The sequence below is a fragment of the Ascaphus truei genome, chromosome 3, assembly GCF_040206685.1.
Source record: "Ascaphus truei isolate aAscTru1 chromosome 3, aAscTru1.hap1, whole genome shotgun sequence".
Taxonomy (NCBI): Eukaryota; Metazoa; Chordata; class Amphibia; order Anura; family Ascaphidae; genus Ascaphus; species Ascaphus truei.
This window is the reverse complement of record NC_134485.1, coordinates 381060437-381079586: the sequence shown is the minus strand read 5'-3', so window position 1 is coordinate 381079586 and position 19150 is coordinate 381060437. Positions and strand designations below refer to the sequence as shown.

The window sequence follows — 19150 nt, the reverse complement described above, 5'->3', positions numbered from 1 at the left end:
ATCATTAATATTTATTAGAGCACAACAACAAAATATAAGACTTAACACAGTTATACTACATATACTTCCATATAAGGTTTGTATTTATTACAGGCCTAACAAAACAATACAATACAGTACATCCTACCTAACAATACATTGATATAAAACACAGATATACAGCTCAACCCCGTTATAGCGTGATCAGCAATAACGCAGATCCACTTATAACGCGGTTTGAGCATGGACCCCGAATTTAGAAAAAAAACAAAAAACAATTTTTAATTTTTTTTTTATTTATTTTTTTTTTAAAAAAAATTGCACACTGCACACACTATCAGCACACACTGCACACCCCACTACACTGCACACACTACCAGCATTCACTGCACAGCCCACTGCGCACACTGCACACTGCACTCACAGCACACGGCACTCACAGCACACGGCACTCACAGCACACGGCACTCACAGCACACGGCACTCACAGCACACTGCACTCACTGCACACGGCACTCACAGCACACTGCACACGGCACTCACAGCACACTGCACACGGCACTCACAGCACACTGCACACGGCACTCACAGCACACTGCACACGGCACTCACAGCACACTGCACACGGCCCTCACAGCACACGGCCCTCACAGCACACTGCACTCACAGCACACTGCACTCACAGCACACTGCACTCACAGCACACTGCACTCACACCACACTGCACTCACACCACACTGCACTCACACCACACTGCACTCACACCACACTGCACTCACACCACACTGCACTCACACCACACTGCACTCACACTGCACTCACACCACACTGCACTCACACCACACTGCACTCACACCACACTGCACTCACACCACACTGCACTCACACCACACAGCACTCACACACCCCCTCCCACTCCCTCTCCCTACCTTTGGTGTTGGCTGCTGAGCTCGGAGCGGAGCTGGCATCGGGAGGAGGAGGGGGGTGTCGGTAGGAAGGTGGAGGTGAGTGAGGAGCAGGCTGGGACTCGGAGGGCTACCTAGGAGTGGTGTGTCAGAGACACACAGACTGAGGGCGGGAGCGGAGGGTCTCTGGATGCCGGGCGACGGGTTGGTAGGTGTGGGGGCCTCGGGGGGGAAGGGGATGTATGCCGGTGGGAGGTAAGGAGCAGGCTGCGGCTGGACTCGGAGGGCCGCTGTTGGCGGGCCTGGTGGACGTGTAGGGCTTCCGGCTTCCTCCTCCCGATCAAGCGCGCGGCGGCCATTTATTTATTTATTTTTTTAACTAGCGCGACCCCGGATCTAGCACGGTCGGATCGGGTGGCCCCCGAGGACCGCGCTATTATGGGGTTAAGCTGTATATACAGATTTACAAGTGCACAAGAATTATTTTCACAATTACCTTCTGAGCTCACTTCTCCTCTCCTCCTGTACTTCTCTTCACTCCTTCTCTCCTAACTAACTGACAATCTTTTCTAGTTTATATGTGTTTTCTAAACCTATAGCTCAACATATAGGAGGTTTTGATTGGTTGAGGAAGTATGTTCAAAACTAAATTGTGTGTGTGTTGCTTTGAAGATGGTGGGAAAAACCTAGAAATACCAGATTTATCAATACATTTTGGACAGGTCAACATACTGAGGGGAAAGAAACAGCTGCTCTTGCGTGGGAATCTAGATCTTAATTCAAGAACCACAGTATTGTTTGTTGAAGTCCCTGATAATCAACAAGAGATGTTTGGAGAGGTTGTGAAGTAAAAAAACCCATTTGTTGTCAATATCTCTCTCCTGGAATGTTTTTCCAGGTGAAGATGGAGAATCTATTTTAAAAAGACAGTTTATGTATCCAGCAATAAAAGCATTCCTGTAAGCAATTCTCTTGGGTAACAGCACCAAAACCTATAATTATGAATAATATATAATGAATAATACATAAGAATGAATACATACAAATATTGATGTATACCCCCTAACTCTCTCTCCTTAGCATACAACAAAATACATAAATGAGAGAGACAACCTATGCTATGAGGGGTGAACCTCTACACTGTTCCATGTGACGAAAAGGACATCGTACTGTACATCACTCATAAATTCCCTACGTTTTCCAGGAAGGTTGAGAAGGACCATAACTATAAAGGATACATGAGGTTGATTAGCACCTCTTACGAAAAAAGAGGGGGCAATCCTCAGGATCCCAAAAATTAATATATATTTTTTAATATTCAACGTTTGTGGCCCTGACTCCCATCGCTGTGCGCTGCTTCTACCTTGTTTGCTGAAACTATCAATCTCCCCAGACTCAGAGAGGCAGGAAATAATTGCAAGGTTTTTAGCTGTCAATTCCAATTTCACCATTTATTGAATGGCATGCGAATACTTTATTTTTACAATATTTTGCTCATTTACATGCAAAGTTTGCATCTCTCACGATTTTGACCAGCAAAAACAGCATTACTACAAAAAAAAAAAACATTTTGCTTGGTTTAGACATGTGAAAAGTCATTAATGAATAATATGGCAAGATTTCCTTTTGAGTCATTTACCACTTCAAAAGTTCATTCACGCAGTATCATGGGTAGGCCCCAATGTATGTTTGATCATTTTCTGCTGGTAGTTTATGTAATAATAATTTAAAGGAGCAATCCATGCAATATCCTGCATGTGTTCTATTTATTTTTTAAATAATAAATCAGCTCTATAGTATTAGATACTACTTATTTTTATTTTTTTATTATTCAACTCTTAATGCCATTTTTAATGAGGTTTAATAAACCGTGCATCCTTTGCTTTCTATGGCAGGTTTGTGCCCACCTCCCGAGCAGTGCAGGATCTTTGCAACACTACCCTGCTTTTGGTCATTTGTTTCCCATATTCCCAGCCGTTTGAGCTGCAAACTGTAACAATACATAATGTTACCTTAGTAATATCAGAATACATTGTAGCTGCTGAGATACACTGACGGAAGCTAGTACAACCTTTTCACTTATTCACCCGCAATTTCCACCATCTCCCCTTTAGATTTTTTTTGTCATCCTTTTTATTTTCGCAAAACAAAAACACTAGTTAAGCTAGTTTTGCGTCTTCTTTTTTTTTCTTAACATTTTTATTGAATTTTTGCCACAACATACAAAGATTCCATATCACACCACTGAAGTATGATCTTTTAACACATTCACTTAATAATGAACAAAACAAAAACAAAAAAAAAGTACCTATCCTGGGGGGGTTGGGGAGGAGGGGGAGGGAGACCGTGTATAATATCTTCTCATACAAGTCAGATCCTCTTCAACTATCTCCAGGATCCTGTCCCCTGCGTGGATTCTTCTCTATCCTCTGTCTATTTGACTAATATCATCTTATATTGATTTAGTGTCATGAGTCATAAATCTTCCTCTTTATTGTCAAGGGAGAACGCATTTCGTCTTATTAAAGCATGATTGTGGCTATACTCACCCCAGGGATATCCGTTTGGGCTAACCACGGTACTCACACTTTAGAAATTTAGTGCCAGAGTCGTTGACCAAACTTGTCCACTTTTCCATCTGGCAGACAAACCGAATTCGGTTTCCGAATTGTGGGAATGTTTGGAATCTCCAACTGTTTCCCTAATGCTGCGATCTCGCACCTTGTTGCTGTTGCAAAATATGCGATTCATTTTCTTTCAGTCCTGGAAATGCCTGGTAGTTTTCTATTGACTAGAAACGACCAGGGGGCTAATGGAATGGTGAGGCCCCAAATCCTCTGCAGCCAATCTCTGATTTTCTCCCACAGTGGGGCAATCTGAGGGCAGGACCACAGCATATGTAACAAGTCTGCTGTTTCTCCACATTGTTATGGACACACAGTGAGTGAGAGACCACCTCATCATGACCTTGTAATGTAAATGGCAAGCCTATAAACAAAATAAACGTACAACATGTTTTAGATCAGCATCGTGTGGTCTTGTCATGTGCAAAGAATCAACACATAAAGGAAGTAATGGAGACAGTTATGAACATTAATACTTTAGACGAACAACATTGTTCGTGAAGATACTAGTTTGAAAAGCCGGCGGTGGGCTTGAATATAATTTAGGACCGCCTCCTAAGTGATATCCAGTAGTAAGCCAAATTTAGTTTGGCAGCACAACGCATGAGTAATAAGAACCCTGGTCTTGCAAAGACGGGAATTAGGCAAATCATTTAACGAAAAGATTACAGTTCTAAGGAACTCTGTCCCCCTGAAATATCTTGCAGTGAGTCACGAATCTTAGACCAGTATTGCTCAATCAAGGGGCATTCCCACCTTATGTGAATTAACGAACGCACATGACCGCAATTTCTCCAGCACGCATCATCAGTATTGGGGGGGGGGGGGAATCGTTTTGAGCTTTGCAGGTGTGTAGATTATTGTGCTTTTGACAAAAGGAGTATGACCAAGTTTGTGAAGTGAGTAATTTAGCTGTCTGACAAATAAACTCACCCACAGCCTCCTCGTCGTCTCCTTTATATTTTTTCTTTGTTGGCTGAGATATTCTGATTGACAATTTTAAGCCCTAATAAAGCCATGTTAGAACTACAGCAGCTGTCCCAGAAGTCAGACCCTTGATTTGCAAGACAACCTGTACCTGTCACAGAGACAAAAAATATCTAGTGGCTGTTGTTGGCATTCGAGAAAAATGCATTTTCTTTTTGCTTGACATCTACTACACCAAAATAAATTATACAGGTTGCTCTGCATAAGGCACATGTGTTCCATAGTGTGTGTGTGTGTGTGTGTGTGTGTGTGTGTGTGTGTGTGTGTGTGTGTGTGTGTGTGTGTGTGTGTGTGTGTGTGTGTGTGTGTGTGTGTGTGTGTGTGTGTATAGACACACACACACACACACACATATATACACATACAGTACATGTGAATAGCAGAAAAAAAGAGCGCACAATCCCTTTAGCCTAAGTAATACACATTTGAATAAAAATCAGACTTATACAGACCATGATCAATAGTAGAAAACTCAATAGATATGAGTAATATTAAAATTAAAAAAGGTTAGGTGGATGCTGTAGCCAATAGAAATGAGGAATGTCCCTAGAGGGTTAATACAGTCTGTTCATTAAACGTGTTTATCCTTGGATGTCCTCCAGGGATGGCAATAGTATGTGGTAAATGACCAGTAGCTGACTCCAAACTTCAGTCCACACACAGAATGAATCCTGATGACAATGTGTAAAACTCCTCACAGGACTCGCCTCACATGTGCTGACCAGGGGAAACGCTGATATGCGCACCCGTCAGCTTGGGCTGACTGTCCCGCTGGGACATGTTACCTCACACGTGTCAAAATTATGCTGCGGTAAGGAGGGGGCGCATAACAGAGGAGAGGAGGGGGGGGGCGAAGCAAAAAAACTTTTGCATGCCCCTGATCTAACCAAAGAATAACAGTGCAAGTAGTAAAAGTGAAGGTTAGTTGAGTGCCTAAGAAGAAACTCCATTCCCGGAGTACTACTTTGTACCACGATGCAACCCTTCAATATACAGTAGGGCGCCACTCATACGGCGGGTTACCGTAGGGTCCAGACCCTCTGTGAAAAGCAAAAATCGCCAAAAAGTGGTACATAGCCATTAAACCTGTAAACCGCTTTACGCCTGTAAACAGACTGAATCACCGACAATAAAAAGGCGCCCGACACCCATTCCGGACTCGGCTGCTGAATGCGTCACACCGAAAAACACCAAAAAAGCAGAACAAGCGCCGAACATAATGAAGATGGATATCATTGAAAACCGCCGTATTAGCGGAACGTGGAAAAGCGGGGCCCAACTGTATACTTCCTCCAGCAATTAACCATGATGTAGAAATACACCAGCAGGCTTCCTTTATTTTTTTACCACCACTACTTACCACTACGTACGTAAGTAATGAGTCACTTTTTATTTCATTCGTATCAAAATTGTTTAAAAAATAATAATATTAAATCTGTGTCCATGAAAATGGTACCTGCATTATTTATGTAAAATAGCACAGCGATTTCCCCCTTTTAAAAAAAATAATAATAATGATACGTATTTGGCATAAAAGGATAATGTCCAATATGTGTGCTGGCGTAATAAATCATTTCCTCACATCCCAAAGGCTGACACTGTGTAATTGACTTAATTGATTTGGGCAAGTCATATAATTATTCTTATCACCTAGAAATCAAATGAATTCTGTTTCCCTTATGTGTTCTGTAGTAAAAATTTCGGCAAATATAGCAACGTGGTGTAAAAAGAATGAGCCTCTGCATTGTTGCTGAGTATATTTACAAAGCATCGTTTCTATATCAGCAGGATTGATTTTCTGGCCTGTGCAATGTTATAGGAGACTTTTTAAAGATGGTTTACATACATATATACACGTATGGTGAAACATGTTTTCTGGCCTGTCTATTCTTAACAGCTACAATTATAAAATGCCTCAGAATCAAGGATGTCTGGGTGGGTTTTTTCCATTCTGTTCTACAATTACCTTCCTTGAATGAGGCTGTGTGGCATGGGATGAGTGTTCTGCTATTGGAGTTTTTGCTGGTTCCACTCTGATTCATTTTGTATTAGTCTTCTACCCCTGTAGACTATGAAGCCTCTCAATGTCAAACAAGTGGTGGTCCGAGTTCCCTGAAAAGAAAATACAGCTTTTAATTTAAAATATATATTTTTTTTTAGCCCCCATTTTTTTTTTGACAGGGTGGGAACCAGGCCCCTCTGAGTCAAGCAACACTTTTTTCAGCTTTGGGGTTCCCAATGTTCCCAAGATACATACCAGTTACGTTACCGAGTTTAAATCTCAGTCAGGGAACAAAAACGGCTGCAAAATCTCAGGCCACATGAAGCTGGGTTGTGGCTCCCTAGTGCATGGCTTTTTAAATCCCCTTTAAAAACCAGGAAGTAATACCGGTAACTTGACAAGTAAGTGTCTCGCGAAACGAGGAATCCTGTTTAAAAAAAAAAAAAAAAAAAAAAATTCAATATTGAAATTAGGGTAGATTGCTCCTTTCAAGTACTGTGTATTGAATAAAGGCCTCTTTCATTTTCATTATTTACCTCAGAGGTTTCTAGCTTAAGAAATGTGGAACCCTTAAAATATATATATGTATTCAGACTCCACAGAACCTCTTACAGTATGTGTGGGTGCCTTGAACTAGCGCCTGATGAAGCAGATTAGTCTGTGAAACATGTGGTGGAACTGTGAGCATTCATTGCCAAATAGCCCCTTACACACGTTGTGAATCTGTTGAGAGACGCACTGTGAGCCGGGGAGATGCATTGGACATCAGCATATGGCTTGCGCACTGCGCATACCCGGAAGTAACGGAGACACTACACGATCCTGGCGGGATAGAGTGTCTTGAGCACTGCGGTCTACTTTGTTATTAACAATGGGGCAGCAGGGACATCACTTCTTACAAAGAACTCGCTGGATAGCAGACATTTTATATGTAAGTTACTATTTGTACTTGTTTTATATTGTAATACATATTACTTCAACCTCGGTGCGCTCCGTGCATTTTTTCCTTCTATGCATAGAAGGACACTACCATTTGTGTGGCCAACAGTTCTGTTCCATGAAGGACTTCAGTTTCTGAAATTGGGGCACATCTAGGACACTTCATGGCCTTTGTGCTAGAAAGCCACAGGTTTCCTGGGTCACAAGGTATTATAGAACCATCCTAAATTACTAGGTACTAAAAACAAAAATTTAATTTACTTTTTCTTTATTACTTTTTCCAATTACTTTTTCCTGATTACACTCATACTTTGTGCAATCTTCCAGCACTTTGTTTCAGAGAAATACTGCTGTAAATTATTATATGTCTGCCGATTATGGAAACATTTTAATTTTCCTATAGCTGGCTTATAATTACTCTGTGAAACACTGTAACAAAGCAATTACACGTTAAAAAGGGGGGGAAGTGAGCATGACATTTTAAAGCAGAGAGTTGTTGGCCCTTCAAGCACAGAAGGGGTTAGCACTGTTGCAAATACAATATATTTTCTACAGCCAGTGCTTAAAATAATACTTTCAGGTACGCTCATATTATCTCAAAAATATTTTGTGCTTCCAGCTGTGGTTGTCTGTAAAATTCCACACCAAACAAGGCTTTTATAAGTGCTCTTTTCAGTGTAACTTTCCAAGTATGTACTATAAAACTAAAGGTCATTTAGAAGATCTTCTGTAAAGCATATTAGTGACAAACTGTTAAGTCAGGGAGCACTCTTTTTCTTCCCTAAATCAAATGTATTGTTCTTGGCCAGAAGCCTTAAACTCGACACACTCTAAAACGACAGTAAAAGGACAGGTAGAAGAAATGAAAAGATGCATTATCCTTAAACACAATATATACAAGTAGACCGGTTTAATTTTTTAATTCAGAAAAAGTTAAAAACCACACGAAAACAAAATGTTAAAGCAATGTTTTGTACTGTATATTATCTGTAAGTGAAACCCTGGTTTTATCAACTAATTATAGGGGATAATTCAGGTGTTTAAATAATTAGGTAGATCTTCAAGTGAGAGTTTGGGAAGCACCATCCTATATAAACATCAGAAACTTTGAGTTTGGTCTTCACCATACAGGTGTGTGGAAACACATCATGCCATAATCTAAATAAATCTCTGAGGTCCTCAGAAAAGCAGTTATTGATGCTAATCTGTCTAAACAGGGTTACACAACCATTTCTAATGATTTTGGGCTCTACCAATCCGCTGTTAGACAAATGGAGAAAGTTCAATACCACCGTCACTCTACAATAGGAGCAGTCGTCCTACCAAAATCTCACCAAAATCTCACCAAGAACAAACCGGCAAATCATCCAGGAAGTCATAAAAAAAACTCCAGAGTAACATCCAAGGATCTGCAGGCCACTCTGTGAGTGTTCATGACTTAACTATCCGAAAAAGACTGCACAAGAATGGTGTTCATGGAAGGATAACCGAGGAGGAAACCACTGCTCTCTAAAAAGAACATTGCTGCCCATCAGTCTGCCAAAGAGCACATATATGAGACACACGATTTATGTAACAATGTTCCCTGGACAGACAAAGTTAAAACTTTTTGGGCTCAATGAGAAACGTTATGTTTGGCGAACACCAAACACTGTGTTAGAACCCCTTCTGTGATGTACAGCATGTATCATTAAAGCTGATTTTAACTTTATCCATCCCTGGGCTGGACTTCAATTGCTGTGACCGCCTTCACCCCATTTTTCTACTGCAACTACCTTGGCTGGGCACGCAGGCATTCACCATTGTATTCCCAGGTCTGAAGTGCTGGCGTCATCCCCCTTACACGTGTGGGCGCGCCGGAGCGTAGTGACCGCAGAGACGCATCATCGCTCCTCCTCTCGGCAGGAAACGGCGTGTGCTGGCTAGCAAGCAGCTGTCCTCCACATGGAGAACGTGTCAGCGTTTTTTTCAGAGTGAAGACGCCATCGCTACCCGCTCTGTTGGGAGAAGAACGCCACAGAAAACGCTCCAGCTGGGCATTCGTGACTTCACCTCGTGGAACAGCTTACAGCGACTACATAAGGATATTCAAGACACCGGGCAGGGTAAGGGCAGCAGCTGGCGGCTTCAGGAGGTTCATGAGTGGGGTGTTCCTGGACACTTCATCTCTTGCACCTTGTCGCATTCTGCACAACGGGCCCCCCACCCAGGGTGAGTTCTATCATATTATCCTTCCATGACCTTACCATGTTCCAATGGTGAATTGCTATATATTTTTTAGTGGATTGTGGATTCTTCCCCAATTAACCCCTTCATGTACGTGACTTTAGCAGCATCAGTGTTTTGGGTTCATTCCCTTACTCCTTGGCATCTACTGTGTTAGAACAGAAGAACATAATCCAACCATCAAGCATGGTGGTGGGAGTGTGATAGTTTGCTGCCTCAGGACCTGGATGGCTTGCGATCATTGACGCAACCATGCATTCAGCATTGTATCAGAAGATCCTAGAGGAGATGTCAAGCCGTTCGTCCGTGAGCTGAAGCGAAAGTGGGTCATGCAGCAAGACAATGATCCTAAACATACAAACAAATCTATAAAAGAATGGCTGGAGAAGAGGAAATTCCACCTTTTTAGAATGACCTTGTCAAGGTCAGGACCTAAACCCCATCGAAAGGACATTGTGGCATGACCTGAAGCGAGCTATCCATGCAAGGAAACCCTCAAATGTCAAAGTTTAAGCACTTTTGTAAGAAGAAATAGGCCAAAATTCCTCAAAACCAATGAGAGACTGACCACCAGTTACAGGAAACGCTTAGTTGTACTCATTACTACTCAAGGGGGTGCCACCAGGTACTGAATCTAAAGGGTCACATTCTTTTCCACACATGGATATTGGATGTGGAATCATTTGTGGAAAAATAAATGTTGAAAAAGTATCATGTTTTTGTGTCATTTGTTTTATCAGGTTATCTTTATCTATTTTTAGGACTTAGATTAAGATCTAATAACATTTTAGGTTTGAAATATGTGAAAATCCTAAGGGGTTCAAAAACTTTTTCTCGCCACTGTATATAGAAATCAGTCTTCTTCTTTCACCCCATAAACTTGCTATGTTATAGGAAAGTCGTACAGTACATGCAAAATGTACAGTCAAGTAATTCTACTCTTACGCACACATAGTTGTTGTCAGATTAGTCAACCCTTGCTCTTGTTCAGCACTGTCCCATTTTCGGCTAACGCTTTACCCCCTTGTACTCCTCATTCAGAGTTAGAACTTCCCCTCAACCCTCGGGTTCAGTCACGTCTGCACTGTGTGCTGGAATGGGAGGGCCTTCATTGCCTCTATTTGGGAGAACGAAATCTGCTTAGTAGTTCAAAAATAAAAAATAAAAAACACTCCATTGAAGTTTGTGACTAAAAGATCAGTGAAACAAGCAAACAAAATGAGTAAGCGTTGACTGGCGTGTGTGGTGATTTCTCAAAAAGCTGTTCACTTCTTCAGATGCAGTTTGTACTTCAATAGTAGGTTATACCATTTTAATTTGTAAAACCATTTTAAAGCTATCAAGAGCAATACTCTTTTTCTCAGGAAGATCTCAAAAGCTTGTCTGTAAAATATACCATGCTAGTCCAAACAGAAAAGACAGCACCTATTACTGAAGTACTTATACGAAGGGTGGAATCCGTGATGCTTATAATTTCATTCAGCTTGTAAAATGAAAAGGCTGCAGTTCAACTCTATTTGTATCACAAGTGACAGTGCATGCAAACAAGGTTTAAAAAAAAAAAAAAATTATAAGCAGCTCTCGGGACCCCTGATTCCTGAGATACTTAACAGTTAAGTTACTTACTGGATATTACTTTCTAGTTTTTTTTAAGGGATTTAAATGGCCAACCAATTGGAAGCCGCAACTAATGATGTGGCGACTTCCTTATTGGCCTGAGATTTGACAGCCATTTTGTTTCCTGTGGAGGATGATTTAAATCCTGTAACTTCGCTGGTAAGTACCTTAGGTCCTCGGCCCTGAAAATAGCATTGTTTAGATCCGGAGCACCAAAGTAGGGATATGGCTCCCTTAACAATTAACCGTTTCAATGGGCAATATTAAGGAAAAGAGGGCTTTATTAGGGTGGATTGCTTCTTTAAGGAGGCTGCTTTCTTAATGTTAAGATATTTGCTGCACTCCGTGAAGGTCAGTGGTGAAGCTGGCATAGTGCAGATTTAGATAATAGTGATATTTTGCTTTGATTTATCTATGCTTTGAGAATCACACCTTCCCTTCCTGCTTCCAGAGCGTCTACACACATATCAATATCAGTTAACCAATAGAGGTGTCGTCCTACTCTAAAACATGTAATGTTTTATTCTGAATAAGTAGCGATTATTTAAGGGAAAAATGTAAGTCAAATACATTTGGCAGCATGAATGAGCTTGTAACTAATTGATTCATGCTGATCAAATAGTTCTTTCATAAGTGTAATAATAGAATATTTGTTCAAGATTAGTCTTGCTCCAGGTATGGCCAATTTTTGACATGGTGCTATACACCGAGAAGAGTCTTGTAAAGGCAAATCATTGTTGAACAGTGTTTGAACGGTGTGCCTGTGGGTGCTACAAGCTTTGGATGAATCACATTTTAATGATTTTTATTTTCCTTTTTTGTGTATGTATCGCCCAAAGGTACATTATTAACAATCAATTACAACCTCGTCTTCACAAAAGTCCTGGTGCTATATCTCTACTATCCAATTAATGAGATTACACATGTAACGTGGATTGATTTATTTTTTTCCGCCTGCGTATTTAGCAGACGTTATCATATTTGTTGTCAGCAAACTTAATGTGAAAAATGAGAAAGCATTTGAATAAGGATAAGGTGGATCAGGTTGAAAATAGAATTTCAGTCATTTTAATACCATCACCATATAACATCAAATGTCATCTAAAATATGATTGTACATACACTGTAGATGGATTTATGGTTGTAGAATAATATACCAGCATATAATGGGAGCATACGTCTAGATCAGATACCTGAATATTTTCACTACTAAACAGTTGTAGCACTTCAGTAAGACCCATTACATTCTATTCATGAACAGTAGAACACAGATGTACATATAAATACAGTGCACGCAGAAAAGAAATCTCATTTTAATCTGTCAGTGTCATTTATTTATAGATCCCGATTGTGCGCACTCTTCTCTTGATACGTCTTTATTTTTAGTGTTTGCGAACAATAAGAAAGTAAGCATCTTCATGCCAATTTATCCCTTTACTAAAATGCGTGAAAGTTGGGGAAACCTTTTTGCATCCATAAAACGGCCAGAGGAATAGACTAGAACACTATATTTTCATTAGCATTTTGACAGTAATTTAGAAAGAAGCTGCACTGAGCTTTATTGAAGGCGCGGCTATAATTAATCTTCATTAGGATGCTTGGCCTTGTAAATTAAATTCTGAAAATAACATTGTGGCACAGTATGTTTAATTATCAAAATGCCAATATTTTGGGGTTGATTGTTTTTCTAAATCCTCTAAAATATATTTGGCAGATGGTTTTTATACAAGCAAATTTAATTATTCATGCTGAATAATCTGCAACGTAAAGTACACATTTAAGCTCTTTATACCAGGGAGGGTTTTGTATGGCATGAATTGAACATGAGCTGTGGGTAAATTAGCCTGGGGGCCCTTTTGATATAATCCTACATTTTCCCCCCTTTGTAACACTATTTTTATGTTCCTGTATGTTCTGGTCACTGTCACTGATCACTACAACTTTGAATTTACTCCTGCACTCTCGGCTCCGTTCTCTTTGAGCCTTTAACAATGTCTGGCAGAGCTACAGGCTGTAAAGTTGCAAACACAAACATAAAAACACAGAACGGCAGCATCCTTTTAGATTGGGGTTTGAACAAAAACTGTACTAGATACAGTACAATCTTACCAGAACCAAGGCAACACAGATGTCAGAGGTTTGGAATTTGTATTTCTGCAAGTACCTCAGCATTAAATCTACATACAGTATAATGATAACACATAAAATAATTCAAGACATTTTCAGACTATGAAAGAGGGCAAAAGAAAATGTGACGCCATAAAATGAGTTATGGGAAGCGGCGGGGAGGCAACAGATGGGCTGTACGGACGGACAAGGCACGTAAAGGAGTATTCCCATGCTTGTGACGACTGCTCTGTGGAAAGATAAATGTTGATGGGACCGTGCTAGAGGAAAGAAGAAAGCGTAAAAGCCGCTATATGATACGCAGAGGCTCAAGTCTGGAGAGATCTTTACAGTAAGAGCAAGGGGGGCCAGCCCTTCAAGAGCCACCAAACAGGCCAGGTATTGGGGATTTCCCTGCTTCAGTAGATGTGGCAGTCACAATGATTGAGCCACCTGTGTTGAAGCAGAGATATCCTGAAAATCTGGCCTGTTGGTGACTCTTGAGGATTGGAGTTGACCTCCCCTGCTTAAGACTGTAGAAGGGACAGAACAGCAAGACTGGTCCGTAACTAGGGGAAATGAGAAGGATAGGAGATGTTTCTGAGAGGCAAATTGATGTACAGTTACAAGGAGGATATACTAGAATAAATGATATACAGCTTAACCCCGTTATAACGCGATCTGTTACAACGCGAATCCGCTTATAACGCGATACAAGCGTGGCTCCCACTTTTTGTATTTATGAATACTTTACAACACGATTATTGGTATCTTAAATATTTTATTGAACAATGCATACAATTGTACATTATTTGTAACGCGATCCGCTTATAGCGCGATGTGATTCTTTGGACCCCAAGCACAGCGTTATAAGGGGGTTGAGCTGTAGTTTTATTGAGCCAACACAAATTGTTTAGCATACAGGCTTTCAAATGTTGCCCTTCAGGTTTGGTCAACAAAAGGATTTTCAATTACTCATAAGAGTAGAGGCTCGGGCAAGAAGTAAAAAATGTCTGTTTAGGAAAGGTCACAACCTATTAGATAGTGAGACATTTGTGTGTTTTCGTGAGATTTACCCATCATTTATTTATTTGTTTTGATGCTTTTGGTTTTCCGATCTAATCTCTGCTTGTATTAATTATCAGATTTGTTTTTATCACATTAAATTGTCCATGGCAAAACTAGCTTAATCTGGAAGAGTAGTTCCTAACAGGAGTCCTAATCAAATTAATGTAACGCTTCTGTGTTCCATTGGTTAAAATCAATTAAAAGGAAATAAAACAGCTTGGAGTAAGGAGTCATCTGTAGCAACTCAACAAAACAAGATTTGAACACTTCTTAATTAAAAACCCTGTGTGTAGGAATTAGAGGTTGTTGCAAGCAAAAAAGAGCAGCCACCTCCAAGGTAATGCAATTTAGGTAAAAATTGTTATCGGTTGTAACAGCTTGAGAAATTAGGAAATATCAAAATATTAGATTTGTGTTTTATGTTCTTCAGCTGTTCCTTTTCCTTGCTGAGACTAAGCCAAAATCCTGAGCACCAGCTTATTATTGAAGCTTTTTATTGGGAATCTACTGCAGTGTTTGTCAATGCTTTCCTCAAGAAGCCCCAGCTGGACCATATTTTAAGAATTACCAAGCACATGTATGTACTTAATTTATATGTTAATGCGTAATTGTCTGGAGTTCAAGGAAGGGGAGAGGTTTGAGAAACACTGATCAACTAGATTAAGGACGAATGCTTTTTACAATGAAACTGTTATTTATAGAAGATTGCCCGGAGCGGTGAATTAGATCTCCCCTAGAAAACTCGCAAATATGCCATGGCATCCACCGTACATAACGGCCATTAGCTTGCCAGCCTGATGTTCCTTGGATGTTACAACAAGGCTCAAGCAATTCATTTTTTTAGCTCCTTATTTAAAAGGAACATACGTTTTAGTAAGCAGTAACACTAAGTAGCGTTTACTTTTTTTTTATCTGAACACAGTGCCGTACTTAACTTGAGTTGTTTTGCATGTTGCCATTTTGGAGAATGATGGATTTAAATTAAATTTTTGTGGAGCTTTTTAAATATGACCACCCTTTTTTTTTTGTTTGTTTTTTCTTAGCGATGCTCAGTAACTGAGCCTCAATTTCTGCAAGTTGTTGCTCTTGGGTTTATTTATTTAACTAGCCCTATGTGGGGAAGCTAGGTACCTTTTACGGTCCAAGAAAAGTACATACTGTATTGGGCTTAAACATTTGGGCATAACCGTGAAAAGTAATTAAACATCGTGAACTGTGAATAAGCATCAACAATACAAGGTAACATGCCTGTACACCTTTATTTATTTTTCAAATCCAATATTTTGTTAAGTGAGATTGGGGCTTTAAGCTTTGTACAAGTGAAGAGACTGCAACATATTGTTATACAATGCTTTACAGTCCCTGTCAGCAATAAAGGTGGATCGAGCGGAATAGATTACTTTAAGTAATTGTCTACTAGCATATTAGCACTGATTGGTTCATGATGAGTATTCTGGGAATTAGGCCCCTAGCACCTCCATCACTGTTTATATATTACTCTGCATGTAGCCACTTTATATCTAATGAATAGTTATTCTTCAGAGACCATTTCAAACTGATTGGAATTTGCTCTATGTGGCAAGCCTGTTACAACTTAGAAATGTGTTTAGCGAAATAAAAGTAAATTGCACTAAATACATTTGCAAATTCAGGTTGGCTTTTGTTGTAATGGCTTTTCTGATGTGAGTGTTGTGCATTTTAATGACTCCCGTAGATAAAATCCATGACATTTACAGACAATCAATATAGTAAATGAACCATTATCTGCCGTTCTGATTAAATTAATGCACCTTTATTTGTATATTGATATTGCAGCATCTAAGTTCAATTAAAACTTTATTTTAATTCCTTACTAGTAAATGGGTGTATGTGGTATAATCAAAGTAATCCTTGCCTGAAGGGTTTTTTTTATGACCATTACTGTACAGTTGGTTATTTCCAAATACAGTAGAAGGGACAATAAAATACCAAACAGTCCTACATCCTAACGCTCCATCACCAATCGAAATGTACCCAGGCAAAGTCATTAATTGTACAGTATGTTAAGGTAATGAATTTTCACCGGGTCAGTAATTGCTAACACTGCATATTAACATGGATTTACTGAACTTGTTTTGATTTAATCTGAACATTCTTATCTGAAAGGTGTCAGCAAGTCTATCTTTTTTTATTGTTATTAAACCGTATCCAAGAACATGCAACCGTGAACGCACTATTGATTCGCTAGCATAATGCTGTCAGAGCACATATGCAAGATTATCAATCTCCTCGAAGCAGGGACTCCTCTTCAGAAATGTTACTTTTATGTCTGAAGCACTTATTCCCATGATCTGTTATTTGTATTATGTGTTATTTATATGATTGTCACGTGTATTACTGCTGTGAAGCGCTATGTACACTAATGGCACTATATAAATAAAGACATACAATCTCAATGTTTTGAAACCAAATCATTTTATGAGATCTGGGGGTTCTGCGTTCTCATCCCTTTCCCAATTGGACTTCTGAAAATGTGTACACTTATTGTGTGCCTTCAGGTGGAGATGAAACAACCTGTTAGAAGCCAACTTTTATTTATTTATTTATTTTGTTTCATGCCACATTTGCTTACAATGAAATATTTTTTGTTTTTTTTAGTGACCATGGAGAAGAGCGGCCAAAGAAGAGACCCTACAGCAACAGATCAGGAGAGCAAACGGAGGCGCCCGTAACCAAGAAAAAGAAAAGGCGCAGCCCTGTTGAGTTGTTGGAGCCACTAGACACTGGGCTGTCCCTGGCAGAAGATGAGGCGCTGGTATTACAGCTTCTAAGCAGCAACAGCTAATTATTTATCCTCCTAGGTTTTTCTAGATCATCTTCCTTGTTAGGTCAACCGCTTTGGCAAAATCAATTTGGGATCAAGGCAGTGTGGTACTTTGGGACACTGTTAAATGTGTTATGGGGAAAATCCAGTGGATAATGCAAAGTGTCGTTGTAATTGCCTCTAAACACACAATGTATTGCATTTTCTATTTGAATTTTTTTTTTAAAGGTTTGTTGTTTTTCCCAAATAACACCCAATGAAAAGGACATATGTGGCTGTAATTAAAAAACATTGCATTGAGAGGGGGGGGGGGGAACTTACTGGCCATCTCATTTTGATGCCAACTTGTGTGTTGATTACAATATCTTATCTATTAAATTTGCAAAAAATGTAGCAAGGAAATCCATACGCGGGGAAAATAACGACGGCCTATTTGTATCTGCAAGAATAGGCTTGCACACATTCATGTATTTTCTATTCTCTATTCATTATATGCAAGAGCACATCAACACTGCAAAATAAAGATTGCTACCGTTAATGTTCGACGTTTTTTTTACCGTGTAAACTGATTTTACAAGTTCCAGGAACGTGCAACAGAGAATGACTGATGGAAATCTGAATCATCAAGTTTGGGATGTGGGAAGTGCTTATCGTTTACCATCTCCTGTTCTCTCTCTTTTTTTTTTTCTTTTTTTTTTAAATCCCCACTAGGCTTCAGTGTCTTATGTGCCAGCAGCTTCAGAAATAACCTCTACTGTCATCTTCACCATCCTAGTACAACATTTATCTTCCCCATGCCTTTGAGATTTATTTCATTCCAGGAGCTTTATTTCAACCTCCACATTAGCTTTCTGAACTTACTCTTTGCCTATATCTCTTCCTGTTGTTTTTAACCACGCTTCTTGTTGCCAGCGGTTTTGTTAGTTTTAAACCACTTTGTGTTTGCAGGGCTGCGCCTAGATGGTCAGCAAAGTAAGGGGTCCCACCTGTCCGCATGCTGTATGTCAGATCACCAAATGTAAATATTTTCTGCAGCACTTCATGGACCATTGCAACGGTTGTGTGAAAGTCCGTTCAGTCTTCAAGGGGACACAGTGTCACGCCATGCGATGTAATGTAGCATTTTCTACGAAGTGCTGCAGTAGTACATTTGATATTACTTAATAGTTTAAGCCTCACCCTCTTAAATATAAAGACGTAACCGTGTGTTGGGGTGTGCTTCCTGTCAAACCCAACACTAGTACTTTCTATTCAGCCTTATGATCAAAAGGGGGGCCTGAAATATTTAGGGCTACATTTGCTAATGTATAGTAATTCTCTCAAGCTCTGTGCATGGTGTTTTCTGTCCCAATGAAAATATCCGAATAAAAAAAGCCGATCAAAATTTATGTAATCCTGATATCGTGCTATAAAAACGTTAACTTTTGAAATAATAAAAGCTCTTTCCATTAGAAAATAAATGTTGCTCTGGTAATTAACTATTTTAGCCTTTTATCTTAACCACCTTTCAGAAATTCCAATTAGGCTGCCAGTCTTTGTTGCTTTTGTAACTTGTGCTTGCGTATGTACTCCTGCAGTTCTTCTGTCTACAGTACTGTACCGAGTGACACAGGGCCTTTAATTGATATATTGAAAAAAAAGTGGTAGCTTGGGCATAGGTTAATTTCAAAGCGCTAGGAGCTGTAGTTTGGATCACTTTGAGATCTGTTTTTTCTTTCCAAGCCCAACAAACATTCTGCATGTTTCTGTAGTGCGATGGTGCACAGCAATTAAAAACTTTAAATGTTGCAATAACTCAACTCACCCAGATAACCATAATTATTTTAATCCGAAGAATTCAATTTAACACGAGGGATTTTTAGAAATGAAACGCCCTCCTGGAAGCTTTGTATCA

General features: G+C 39.7%; 1 protein-coding gene across 1 annotated transcript in view; it reads left to right on the top strand.

Annotated features, from left to right (window-relative positions):
- Positions 1 to 17794, top strand: part of DDX10 (DEAD-box helicase 10) — a 254437-nt gene extending 236643 nt beyond the window's left edge. Inside the window, exon 18 of the mRNA XM_075592333.1 lies at positions 17091 to 17794. Within this exon, the coding sequence (XP_075448448.1) occupies positions 17091 to 17277 (187 nt within the window). The 3' untranslated portion in view covers positions 17278 to 17794. The remainder of the gene's footprint in view (positions 1 to 17090) is intronic.
- The last annotated feature ends 1356 nt before the right edge of the window (positions 17795 to 19150 follow it).